General features: G+C 39.2%; 1 protein-coding gene across 6 annotated transcripts in view; it reads right to left on the bottom strand.

Moving 5' to 3' along the window:
• RIPOR1 (RHO family interacting cell polarization regulator 1) overlaps positions 1-14429 on the bottom strand; it is a 299897-nt gene that overhangs the window by 218425 nt on the left and 67043 nt on the right. For all 6 annotated transcript variants that reach the window (XM_072422972.1, XM_072422974.1, XM_072422976.1 and 3 more), the window contains one exon: positions 7202-7354. In XM_072422972.1, coding sequence (XP_072279073.1) covers positions 7202-7354 — 153 coding nt within the window. The remainder of the gene's footprint in view (positions 1-7201; positions 7355-14429) is intronic.

Below are 14429 nucleotides of genomic sequence, written 5' to 3'. Positions count from 1 at the left end.
GCGCGAGCTTTTTCAGTTGCTGAATAGCGCGACCGCGTACGATTCCGGATCGCTAATACGAATGCGCGAGCGATAATCCGATTCTGCTTGATGAATCAGGGGCAAATGACTCTCTTTATCTCTGCATAAAGTGGCCAATTGGGACTGACCCAAATATATTGCCTTTGTGAAGGAGGACACACGTCGATGAATGGTCGTCATTCAGTTGAGTTATAGATTGGAATTCACAATTCCTTCTTTAAAACAATTTTGTTATGGCAATACACAAAGCCACTTTCAGTTCTAAAGTACTGCAGAAATGCAATTTCCATGGTTCGAAAGTACCATACCTTTGTTCCTTTTTCAAGTAAGTTTTTCTCACGCAGTCTTGATGCTAGGTGTTCTGAAGCCTTCTTCGATAGTCCCAAATCAAATCCCTTACGAACAGAGTCCTCTTCAATTTCAAACTCTTCATCATTGTTGTCACCTAGTTCATCACCATAAATATGTTCTTCAAGAGAGGGTAGTATAACGAAAACCGGCACTGGGATTTTATCTGAATGAGCCACTGGGCATAAAGCGGATGGTAGACTAGGATACCGTTACATTTTTGTTACTGTTATTTTTCTTGCTTTACCCTGAAGTTTTCACAATACAAAAGTAACAGTCACTGAAATGATCTCCTGGCTCTCGCCAAACCATAGGTATACCAAATGGCATCACGTGTTCCCTTTGTCCACATCCGTAAACCCTCGACACACTGTTTGCACACCTTATGAGGGGCCCAAGACATATCTTGATCACCAAGTTTAACTATGAAATATGCAAAATAAGCTTTCTCTACAAACTTGCTGATGTTCACCCTGGGAATGGTGAAACTGACAGATATAACAAAATGAATCAGGGTTGTTTAGGCACTTACGACGAAAAACAGCAGAGCCAGACATGATCTGAAAGGAAAAAAAATAAATTTTGCTTATTCACTACACACACACTAACCACACGGTCGTGCGTGTAAATGAATAGCCTTTACAAATCCAGTAATTGCATTAATATAAGCGGTAGAGAAAAAACATGACATGATAGAAGAAAACTAGCTGCACTTTCTGAATCAGCATACCTATTTAAGTGTAAATAAGCTTGAAAATTGAAGTCAACAAAAAATTTGTTCAAAATGGTTCCCCAGTGTAGTCAGAGAAATTTAGTTTGGTTAGTTGTGTTTAATTATTACAAGGCCCAGACTTTGGGATAGGAGGAAAGGATCTAAAGGGGCCTTCATATCCCACTGCAGTACAATCCAGGACTGACCCGGAGGCTATGTCTGGAAGTAGGTGGGGAAGTCTGCATCTATGTCTGAGAGTAAGGAACCAAGCTGATGGCAACAGAAAAGAGCAGCTCATGTTATTTGGAACAGAGATTTTCAAGCTGCAACATATGCTGTGAGCATCAATGCCATACAATTTCAGTAATTGGCAAACATAGAAGGAAAAGCATTAGACAACTGGTCTGACATAACCAAACTACTCAAACAATTTATTAGTGAATTGGTAAATTAGCAATGTATGGTACTTCTATCATACAACATTAGGGTGACTAATATTAACTCCACCAGGGTGGTAAAATGCATCTTAGTGTGCCTGTTCTGATATTAAAACTGGTTCACCGAGAACCATTATAGTTTTTGGCTTGACAGGGATTTGCATTGTGTAATAAAACTGGTTCACTGAGAACCATTATAGTTTTTGGCTTGACAGGGATTTGCATTGTGTAATAAAACTGGTTCACCGAGAACCATTATAGTTTTGGGCTTGACAGGGATTTGCATTGTGTGAACTTTAGTTTTCCTCTGTGCATGTAGTGCAGGGGTGTCAAACTCTGGCCCGGGGGCCAAATCCAGCCTGCAACACTTTTTTTTTGTTTTTTTGGCCCCCAAAGGGTGAATATGAATTGCAGCTGGTCCGCCGCTGCATTGAAATAGCGTCGCTACTACAATGCCCAGCATCACTCGCGTATATAGACCAGCAATGCGTGGCCTCGCATTGGACTGTTTTTTAGACACAGGGAATTGCGATGGGAGAGTGGGTGGGTTGTGTCCAGGGACTCAGCCCGCCCACTTCCCTGCACCTGGGACTTGTGCGGGGACGTGTTCTGTGGCTGTGGCCGGTGCGTCCCCCCAGTATAGGCCAGAGCCACGGACCACCGGTTGGCGACCGCTGCTATAGAGCAAAAAGGTGGACTTTTTGCTGATGATGCCTTAATGTATATAACTTCTCCTCTTATCTCCTTGCCCAACTTATTTAAAGAGTTGAACTCCTTTTCAGAGGTGTCAGGTCTAAAACTCAATAGAGCCAAATCGGAGGCCCTAAATATTTATTTGCCCCCAAACATAATCACCCAACTCAACGATAATTTTGACTTATGTGGAAATCAAAAGCAATCACCTATCTAGGCATTCGGATTACCTCTTCTCACCATGATCTGTACTCAGCTAATTACCCACCCCTGTTTCGTGCAATAGCAAGACATCTGAATAGATGGTGTTCTAGCCCCCCCTCCTGGATCGGGAGAATAGCTGCAAAATGAACACTTTACCCAGTTTGCTTTATCTTTTCTGCCCCCTCAGATTGTTATACCTAGGCTGGTCTTAAGGAATATCCAAAACAAACTCATAAAATTTGTTTGGGGAGACAAACTTCACTGCAATATTGCATTTACATTATTTACTACTAAAAAAATTGGAGACGATTTGGTTGTACCTAACATAATGTTATACCAAAGAGCAGCCCAAATCGCAGCGTTAGGCCAAACTACTATTCCACATCACAATGACCACAATATACTGACCTGGAGGCCCCTCAATATAATCTGGGTCCTTAAGCTGGTCTGCCCCTCAATATAATCGAGGTCCTTAAGTGGATCCCCTTCTCTAAGAGACCTGCAGTTCTCTGTCCTTCACTTTTATATGTTTTTTCAGTATGGGATGGACAAAAAATTAATTTTAACCTGCAGTCCCCCTATGCTCTACTGACTCCCCTATGGCATTATCCTGAATTTCCTCCAGGTTGTGAACCCGCTCAATTCTCTTGGTGGCAGAACAAAGGATTTTTCAGAATCAGAAATCCTGATGGCAAGGCTATTCTTAACCTCTCCCTTTCATCTAAAAATGTTTTAATATTTTTTTTTATCAACAAATCCAAATCAGGTCCTTTATTCAAAATAAACATTAAGGGTTGAAACCACCCTACCAGAGTATGGGATTTGAAAAAAATTGCATTTTTTAACTGAATCCAAAGAGGGGATCTCAATAGTATATAACACTTTCTTCTCACAGGATAAGAAACCTTCCATATGTGAAAAAATGGAAGTCAGATTTTGAGGTGGAGTTTAGCACGCAAGAATGGCAGGATCTATCAGTGTCTATTTCCAAAATATCTCTGAACACTTTGATAATAGAGGCCATTTATAAGGTTTTGATGAGATGGTACCTGGTCCCAGTTAGGATCCATAAAGCCAATGCCGCTGTCTCTCCTTTCCTCCTTGTTTTCGAGGATGTGGTCAGACTGGCACTTTAGTCTATGCTTGGTGGAGATGTCCTATGGTTCAGAGATTTTGGATATGCATTTTCAACCTAATACGCTCTGTCACCCAGATCAACATCCCGAGAAATATAGAGTGTGCTCTTTCTTCACAATTAGAGGATACAGCCCTGAAACAGGTAACTAGACTAATTACATATATCCTGTTAGCTGCTCAGATTACCATTGCTTGTTACTGGAAAACTTCCATTATTCTCCTTGAATTAACTAAAAACAAACTTAACTGGATAATGGTCAATAGTAAATTAACCTGTACTCCTAAAAACAACCTACAACACATGGTTAGAATAAAATCATGTATAATTCAAGCAGGGAACCCTGACCCTTACCCCCCCCCCTCCCTTGTGTAACCTTTAACTCCTTATCCCCCTTATGTAAATAATGCTATTTTTGTACTATTGTGCTTTTTTGTATTATATTTTTTATGGTATACATTGGAAAACTACTTTATCGCCTGCTGTATTTAGACTTTGTAACCTAAGAGGTGTTGAACTATGTTTGACCTCATATGTTTATTCTACTGATGTCTGGTTACTGGTTGGTGCGCTTCTTCTTTTGTTTTGAACCCCCTAATTGCTCCGCCATTTTTTTATTTTTATTATATTTTCTTTCTTCCTTTAATTCTATGCAAATTTGTTGTGTAATTGTATTGTTTATTTTATTTGAAAAATTAAAATTTCAATAAAAACTTTGAAACATAAAAGTAATACCCAGTTATTTTCCATACAACTAGAAACACATTACTGCAAAGAATCCCTTCAGTATGCAGAAATTAGACTTCTTCCCCAGACGCATAGAATGTCCACTTGTCCATTGTAAAAAGTGAAAAAGTGAAAAGTGAATGATTTTGAAGACATTTTTCTATATGAACCATGTATATATTTTTATAGGATGACCTTATTCTCTCTTAAATGTCTCTTCTCAAGGAAGAATAAATAAATGTCCACTAATCTTCCTTCGCAGTTGAACTTCTCCATGACTCATACTAGCTTAGTTGCCTTTCTCTGCTCTTTCTCCAGTTCCATCATATCATTATCATAAGTGACCAAAACCAGACTGCATATTCCAGATGAATTATGGCAAATGCTTTGCACATGGCCAGGATTATGTCTTCATTTCTGCAGTATTTACTTCTTATGATACAAGAAAGTACTTCCTTCAGAAATTACTTCTTGGTATTGCATGTTATTATTATGTTTATGATATACCAAAACACCCACATCCTTTTTACATTTTGACTCCTCAAATGTATTCCAAATGTATTCCCCCTAGACTGTATGAGGCATGCATGTTGTTAGCCCCCAAGTGCAAAACTATATATCTTTTTTTCAATATTATTGTCACTTCCCACTTGGCTGTTCAATCAAAGAGTGCATCCAGGGCTGCTTGTAGATTATATACATCTTATATGTACTTTGTTGCATTACATGATTTGGTGTCTTCTGCAGACATGGACATTGTACTTTTAATGCCAATCTCCATATAATTAAAAAAAAATTTAACAGTAATGGCCTTAACAAGCCTGGGGAGCACCACTAATTACCTTAGACCATTCAGAGTATGAATCATTAACCACTGCACTTTGAATGTGGTCTTTAAGCTATTTTTCTATCCATTTAAAGATTGAATTTTCTAAACCTATAGAATTTAATTAAAGATTTAACTGTTGGTTTGGTACTGTGTGAAATGCACTATATCAACTGCCACCCCACTGTCTATGTAAATTTACTTCCTCATAAAGAGTTTTTAATTTGTAGCAAAAACTCTTCTATATGGTTCTTTATCATACTCTAGTATCTTTCTGTTACCATGCCACCCATACCCATAGATCACATATTTAGCTGCCTACAGCATGCCCAGAATCTCTTTAGACTTACTTATTCCATCAATCTCTTCATCCCCAGAACTGAACGCAGCTGTGTCACTTACCGTGTCTTCTGTGTTCTCCTGTGTCTGTGTTGGCCCCTGTGTCACAGTGTCTATTTCCTGGATTTCTGGTTCCTAACCCCTGGCTTGTCCCTGACCATTCTTGCTTGCTGCCTGCCTCGACCCAGGGCTTGATGATTCTCTTGGCTAGGATTTCCGTACCGTGCATCATCCTGCCCACCCTGGTGTGCCCAAGGGCCGCAACCTGGCAGTTACCAGCAGTGCAACATCCCCACCACTAGAGGCTCTGGAGAAGATCTGCCCCATTACCCCAAGCATGGCATCATGCTATTGGATGCTAATTCTGTCTGTATATAAACCTCTTTAGCTCTGGTCCTGGCTGCTGGATCCTTAGCAAATTATCAACCATCTTACCTAGCATTCTCTCTATTCTTCTATTCTAGATTGTGATTCAGACCGAATTCTACTTCAACTTTGCCTGTGATTGCCCCCTGCCCTGACTTCACCCTGTTCTGGTATATTAAAGCTCTCCAAGGCTGGGGAGGATACACTTTCATCAGTGAAGTTGAGTGATCCAGCAAACCTAAAATGGATCTGGTCCATAATTGAAAACATTTGCTAACAAATAGCAAATTACTTTTAAGAATTGTATGTATTCCAGGTTTGCTGGATCACCCAACTTCAATGATAAAAAGGTATCCAGTCTTAGAAATCTTTAATTAATCAGACCCACTAGGCATTCCTACACTGAAGCAGTTTGACTCCTGTCACCCCTGGTGGGAAAACTTGGGGGCCACAACCTGGTGACTTCCTTACAGCAAAGTACTTCAGTGACCACTAGGACCAATGGCCCATCACTCCTTTCGGGGTGCTCTGGTGAAGACCAGGAGCCACTTAGACTAGACTTGTAGACTTGCACCTCAGGTATTACTGTGTTACCTACTGGGGGCCCATACCACTTTTCAACTGTAGAAGATACATATACAGGTCTTTAATTACCTGGTAAACACTTTGCTTTGATTTTACCATCTTTGTTCCCCGACAATTAAATTATAACACACCAGTGATTAAATGATCATCTGATCCTAGTGTTTTATTAACCCTAATTTTTCCTAACTGCTGCACAATCATACCAATTTTGAGCATTGTGGTTCATTTAAGGCTGTGACAATGCTATTTCATTTTTGGACATGAGCTTTAGGATAGTTCTTAAAAATAAAAATGATGAAAGTGATCCTTCTTTTTTTCCATTTGGAATCTAGACTTCTAGTCCTTGAATCTAGTCTCTAACTGGCTTAGCAATAGAAATAGAAAAAAGAGGATAAGTAGAAAGGAAGGGGAAAATGGAATACAGAAAAGGTAGGTCCCAGGAAAACCTTCATGGTTCTATCCCACCACATATTTGTAAAATATATGTGGATCCCTATCCTTACTGTGTGATATTTAAGTTTCTAACATCACTGTCTGTTATACAGACAACATGTGTTTTAATGAAATACTTGTTTTATTTTTGTTATATTTTGTTGCTCCTCTGTGCTGTAATTTGTTACTATAGACTTTGTCTATAAGCATGTACACCAGGATGGTTACATGACATTTCTTGGATGAACTTCTCATGTGTGTAACGTGTGTCAAAATGGCCATGTGTATTCTTCATAGATATGGCCATATGAACATGTAAAAAAGGTAATTTATTTATTTTTAGGGACTGTGCGATACAGTCTTTTCTCTCTGCTTACCCCAAGCCTCTTTTAAGAGCAGCATACATCTCATCTACTCTGTCTGGTTGAGGCACCTTAGGAGGAGGTGACTTCTGTGTCATTGAAAGCATTCTATGTATCCTTGAGCCGGACTTTCTAGACACTGTTGGTGTGTGAAACGGGAGCTGGTATCTAAAAAGGAAGAAAATATATTGTTACATAAAATACACAAAATGCTTTATTTAATGTATAATTTGTAGTATAGTAAAAAAATAAACATGAATTTTGTCTTATTTACTGATGAATTTTAAAATATATATATATATTTCTTTTGTTTTTGTTGAAAATATAACAACATAAAATTACATAAATCAGCTATAAGTCCATGTGACCTTCCTCATTAAAAATAAGAGTATTATGGACAATTTACAGATTACAGTTACTGTAAACCATGTGAGAAGGAAACCAGGAAAGCTGTGCGACCTGTGAAAGTGGACTGTGTATTTTTTTTAGAGTACACTGATATTTAGCATCCAATTAAGAACAAAGTTAAGGTAGGTTATGGGTTTTGGCTCCTACTTTCTTAAGATCTTGACCCATTGTACGTTTCTCCAACTGCCTCAAATACTCAAAAGCTCATAGATCTCTACCTATTGATATTCAAAAGGCTTCTAGGGAAGCCCTTTGTATCCGCTGCTGTTTGCTTTGGAAATTCAGCTATTAGCTTCCCTTTTACAGACTAATCACAATATTAAGGACATCGGGAGTATGGGCCAAGACAGAATAAATGTGCTGTTTTTCCGGGCGAAACACTTATGTATGTGACTTTGCCATTGACCAGCTTACCTAATTTGTTCAAGGTGCTTTCTACATTAAACAGTAAAGCCGGTTTGCAAATGAATACACATTTTTTGCTGTTATTGTCAACTTGCAATTGGATCTACTTCATACCCTATGACTTTACATGACGTGAAAACCTCCATTCCATATTTGAAAGTTTAGCTAACCTCATATTTTTCTTCCCTCTACTTTGCAAATTATCTACCCATATTTAATTGGATTTATGTGAACATGGATAGAAGGCTTTCCTTTCCTCCTTTTTCGTTTTGGAAAATCACAGTAGATAAAATAAACATCCTGTTGAGGCTCCTGTACCTTTTCCATACACTACTGATCCCATTTTTTTTGAGGGACTGCCAAACCCTGCAGCATAAGATTTTGGCATTTATATGAGGCAGCAGAGACCATTGCATTGAGTACCTGATATAGAATTGTATTAAAAAGCAGCTCAAATTGCTCAACTGGCTAAGAGCTCAACTTGCTCCTGGACAGCCATAAATTCTCTGATATGGATTGCTGTTAAATACTGTCCAATCATTCACTGACTCTTTCGGTTACAAACAGACCATGAGAGAGACAGAAGCAGAGGAAAATCCTTGTTGGGTTTAACTCAAGCTGCCGTGACAGCACTGTGGGGCAATCCAGAGTTTCTCCTAGGCATGCATCCTGGGACAGCGGTCGCCAACCTTTCAGGCCCCACGGACAACTAAATTCATAATTTTAAATCCCGTTGATGCCATTAAATATAACAGTTAAAGAAAATACACTGTTAAGTTTATACTTACCCTAAAAAATCAACAAATACAAAAAAATAATCAGATGAGAATTGGAATTTGCGGAGCAGGATGACTGTTGTAATGGTGGAAACAATACTGAAGCGTACGGCTCAGCAACGGTTGCTGAGACTACACTAACGTCACACTGCGGCTCCCTTGGTTTTAGGACTCTAGTACAGTTTGTGAATTTAGTACAAAATAAAGGTGAAAACTGTCATTGAGAATATAGGAATTTAATAGAATATTAATTTTGCTTTGTTATTAATAAAACATAAAAATTGCAAATAATGTCCAAATTTTTCTGTGGACCACCAACATTTTTTCGTGGACTACTGGTTGGCGACCACTGTCCTAGGATATTGGCTTAGTTGACCTTTTTATTTATAGGTGATCTTCTTGGCCCGGAGGAAGTCCTAGAGTTTTTATTACCTGGCTCGAGAATGTGAGCTTACACAGTCAGAAAATGTCAGGTATCTTTAGTTATCTTCATTTGGCTATGCTAACCTCCATATTAGTTCATGCTTTTATTCGATACATCACTTTTGAAAATTTTATCGAATCCAATTGATTGACAGATCAAAGGGGCTCATTTACAGTACATATAATGTTATTTTCTAGCAGAAACTCCTCTGTGTGGTTCTTTATCAAACTCTCTAGGACCTTTCCAACTATGGTCGTTAAACTAACGGGTCTGTAGTTACCTGGTAATGACTTTGCTCCCTTTTTGAAGATAGGAACCACATTGGCCTTACACCAATCAATCGGTACCATACCAGTGACTAAAGTATCTCTAAAAATTAGAAGTAATGGTTTTGAAATAACCAAGCTCAGCTCTTTGAGGATACGTGGATGTAATCCATCAGGTCCTGGTGCTTTGTCAACCTTAATTGTGTTCAACTGTCATATACATTTTGAGCCATTGTGACTCAGTTAAGGCAGTGACATTGCTAATATGAATTTGGACATGAGCTCTGCCATTTTCCTTTGTGTACACAGAGCTAAAAAAGTGTTTAGTAAATCTGCCTTTTCTTTATCCCCAGTTACCAACCAAGAGACATCCTTTAAGGGGCCTACATGATCTTTTTGCTATTATTATATTTAAAATCTTTTGGAGGGTTTGCCTTAGACTAGGTACACTTGTACAATAATTATCGTTTGAAAACAAACTATCCATAATTATTCCTGATTATTTTGAACGATCGTATTCTGCACAATTCTGTGCATGCTCCAACACACTGGAAACGTTCGTTTGAACGATCATTCAAACGATGCAGGAAGTGACATGTACAGGAAAAAGTGTATCAGAGAACAATCCATGATCACTGAACGACCGTACACACAATAGATTACGAACGATCGCCACCCAATCAGACCCCCCGGATTGGTCGTTCTTTTTCAGTGAGATTCCTCGTTCGTCAGCATCGTTGACCAGTCTTTGTGCACTTTTTTTGTTAACAATTATCGAACGATCTTCGTGGATCATTAATTTCCAACGATAATTATTGCACATGTGTACGCAGCCTAACTCCTCTTGATTCCAAGCCAAGAGTGAGAAAGCTCAAGGTGAGTCTGCCCAAAACTTAAATCACCTGTGAAACCTTGCCCACTCACCCTTAGAGGTCAGCAAGGAAAAAGGAAAAAAAGCTATTTAAAAAAAAAAATCTGAAAGTCAAACAGACACAACCCAACAGTCAAACAGACACAACTCCCAAATGCAAAATATCAGAAAACAACTGTGTTTTCTAACTCCACTTGATTCCAAGTTCATAATAGGGAAAGATAAGCTGCAAGGTGAAATTTGACCTCTTTCTTTTTTTCAGTGTTCAGTTCCCAATTATGAGGTTTATCCACTACTACTCTAACACATGCGCTCACGCTCCCAAAAAACATAATCTAAATACTTTAGCTCTGTGCTTCTCCACAAACCCTTTTCCCCTGTTTCATTTTCAGAGAAATCCTAACTGTCATTTTGACAGCATGGAGTTATCACAAAAGCAGCTTATATTAATATTACTTTCAGAACAACATCATTGCAGTGTTACAATGTAATTGCTTCCACTCTGACCTCAGATTCTCTTAAGCAGCTTGCAGCTTCACCAGCGTCCCTTTAGCTGTGAAGTTCCATCTTTCCGGGCTTCCCCTGCACAGACACTCAGGCTGTGCAGAGCTAGAGGGGATTTTGAAGTGTGTGCTGAAGCCAAAAAGCAGATTGGTTCCAGAATTCAAGATTGCTTAAGATTGCTACTGAGTGCCAGGGATACACAAAGTTTTAGGCTAAAATTCTGCAAAAAAATTATCCTAAAAATGTAAACACCCCTCCCTCCCGCAAATAGAAACCCTCTATTCCCTACTAAGCAAAACTGCCCCCTTACCTTATCTTCCACCACAGCTCACCTTACTATCACTGATTTACCACGGACTACACTTATCCATTGTTCATTGTTTGCTTTGAAAACTTTTTAGATCAGAACTTTTTGCTTTTGCCCACTGCTCTTCTTGACCCCCTTTCCCAATTTTACACTGGACTGCACTTGATTTTGCAGAAACTTTGATCAAAACATCTTCTCTAATGCTCTGCAACCCCAAACACATGCACAAGACAGGATCCTCTCACTACTACAATATTGTCACCTCTGTTGTCTGAAGCCAATCTCCCTGCTGTGCCTATGACTCTTCCTCTAATTAAAAGCATAAAACATATAGCCCATTTCTTGAAACTTGGATGACTTATGAATTAGGGTGGGTATTTTGATTTGTGTTCTGCCTCTAGGGAGTATCTTAGTTCCTCCTCCCAGGCCTGGAAGTAGGAAGGAGAATAGTTCCCTGGAGACCAGGTTCCGAGTTCAGTTACGAGTAGAGGAATGACAACAAGTGTTGGGTTGAACCTTGTCCGTCACATAACATTTTAAAGATCATCCTATACGAGTAGCTGGTACAACATGAGTCTGGGGGGAGTGATTGCAGAAAATGTACTACCAAATGTACTACCAACTTTTACCAATTGTTTATCCCCACTATGTTGAAACCAATACAGAATCCAGACTATATGTGAGGCAAGATAGTATAGGGAAAGGTTGGGTACTCCCAAAACTCCATCTTTTTTTTTGCCCGGAACAGTAAGGTGTGACTGTGTCCTCTCTTGCCCACTTTAGACTAGGTAGCGGGTATAAGCATCGGTATAGCCTGTAGTAAATACAAAATTCTTGGTAAGATGTTCATCTTGATGACATAGATTGAGCTAAACAATGAGAGAGGGCCACTACTTGAGGTCTTTGGTTATGGTAGCTAGGATTGGGATGAAATTCAGTAAGAATAATTGGGTTATCTTCGCTGGGAGCTATATACCCAGATACTTAATGGCACTTAATTGTGCACACAATGATTGGGGCATGGAGACATTTAGGGCAGGCAATTCGGAATAATTTATTTTTAACATTTAAAAAGGATCCATTTTTCTGTATGGTTTGGAGTCAATTTGGTAGGGAAATCGCAGGATTAGTGATTGCGAACAGTGAATCATCCGCATGTGCAGCCACTTTCTGTTCATTTCCCCCTGTTCAAAGACTGAATATATCTGGATGAGAGCGCACTGCAGTAAGCAATGGATCTATGGTTAAGATAAAGATGATAGGAGACAAGGGACAACTCTGTCTGATGCCATTGGTAATACAGAAAGATTTCAACACCTCTGTTTACTCTCACAGATGCAGATGGGTTCAAGTATAAAGCTTTAATCCATTTCATCATGTTATCTCTTAGTCCCATATGTCTCAGTGTTAGCATTATAAAGTCCCAGTCAACTCGGTCGAAGGCCTTTTCTGCATATGTGAAAAACAGCATAGTAGGTCTTCCGGTCTGTGTTGCTCCTTGCCTCCCTAGAAGGCATAAAGCCCACTTGGTCAAAGTGAATACGTTTGTGGGGACATCTCTGGATCCGATTAGTGAGGATCTTATTAAACAATTTTATATTGTGGTTCAAAAGCGATATAGGTCTGTAGCTGACACACATTGGAGGGTCTTTGTCTGATTTGGGAATAATTTTAATAAGGTCTCCAATAGAGTCCCTGGGGAGGCCTCCCCCCCCCCCCAGAAGTCAAAGTTAAATGAAGCCACAAAATTAAATGCAGGGTCTCAGCAAAAGCCTTGTAATAGGGGAGGGAGAATCAGGGCCTGGCACTTTCCCTGTTTTTGTCTGCATAATTGTTGTCTGAAACTCTTTGGTCGTAATGGGGGACTCATTAAGACCTGGGAGATTCAATTTTTGGAGGTACTGCCTTATTCTATCGAGTTTAAGATTGTGGGTCTCACTATCCACTATCTGATTAGGATTGATAAGATTGTATAGAAGCAATATTTTTATAATATATATTATATAATTATTATATTAATTATATATTGTTATATTATATATAATATATAATAATATATATTTAAGAATAGTCATGTAAGTCAATGTAAGATTTTGGCTGCAATAGCCTTAACCAGATAAATTTTTACCCCGGTTGTAATCCTTCCAGACCCTGGGAAAGTTGGAGTTTTGTGTCCCCAGGTGTCATAAAACTTAGATAATGTGTGGTTATTTATAATCTGAGGGTTGGCTGTTTATAAAACCTGTACTTAAGAAATTATTAATAATAGCTAGAACAAGGGCATTTTGGAAGTGTCCTTCAACATCATAATCCATGTGGACACAGCCCCTGAGACAGCCCCCGTCCTGCAGTTATTGGATTGTCTTATTAGACTCAGCTCTGTGGTTGGCATAGCAAAAGCCATGTAAACCTAGCAGAGGGAGCTCTCACTGATACCATCTTGTTGCTAAGGACAACGGCACTGATACATTGAGAACTGCAGGGAGCACAGTGACACTGACTAATAACTTGGACTTTACACAGCAACCTGGAAGGCAAACCAACTCTATCTAAGTATTATTTCACAGTTTTTTGCTTTAATTTATGCTGTTGCAATAGTTCGGCTATTGCTCTGGTATTGTTCTTTGATTAGTCTTTATTTTTCTGTATTTGTTTATGCACTGTTTTTTTCTTATTAAACACTATAAAAAGTGTAAGCTGAATCCCTGAAACCTCTAAGTAGAAATTTAACCCGAAAACGCTTTTATAACATTGTGATTGCTGAGACATCCTTGTCTGGAGTGGCATCAGGTGACACAGACAGTATTAAGGAAGCGGAATAATAACTGCGGTTGTCAAGGGTAACAGTGCACGCTTCCGTCTAAGCATGTGGTGGCAGTCTGCTTGTGATGATGTGTTTGGTAAGCAGTAATAGAGTGGTTAACTTTTCCCGGTGGTGGCCCCTCTTCAGCCTGCTGGTGCGTGGATTGTTGCTGGGCATGCTGGAAAGTCTATGCACAAGGGTGTGGGCTTTGTCACAAGGAGATTTCAGGTTGTCTCTTCCTTTTGATCAACAATGTGAACAACATTCAACCACCAATATTATAACATTAACATAGCTACCACGGGCACTCAGTTTTCATACTTTAGTCATGCTTTACAAAGTCTCACTTCCAACGTCTCTGAACAGATAGGTCGAGAACAAAATGAAAAGCATACCACCAGTATCAGACCAGATCGACCTAGTGGGTTGGTGCACATGTCTTGCATTTTTTCTCACTTTGAGTATGGTTCCTGAGGGGA

Source organism: Pyxicephalus adspersus, chromosome 9, assembly GCF_032062135.1.
Source record: "Pyxicephalus adspersus chromosome 9, UCB_Pads_2.0, whole genome shotgun sequence".
Lineage (NCBI taxonomy): Eukaryota > Metazoa > Chordata > Amphibia > Anura > Pyxicephalidae > Pyxicephalus > Pyxicephalus adspersus.
This window is presented reverse-complemented; position numbering and strand designations above follow the sequence as displayed.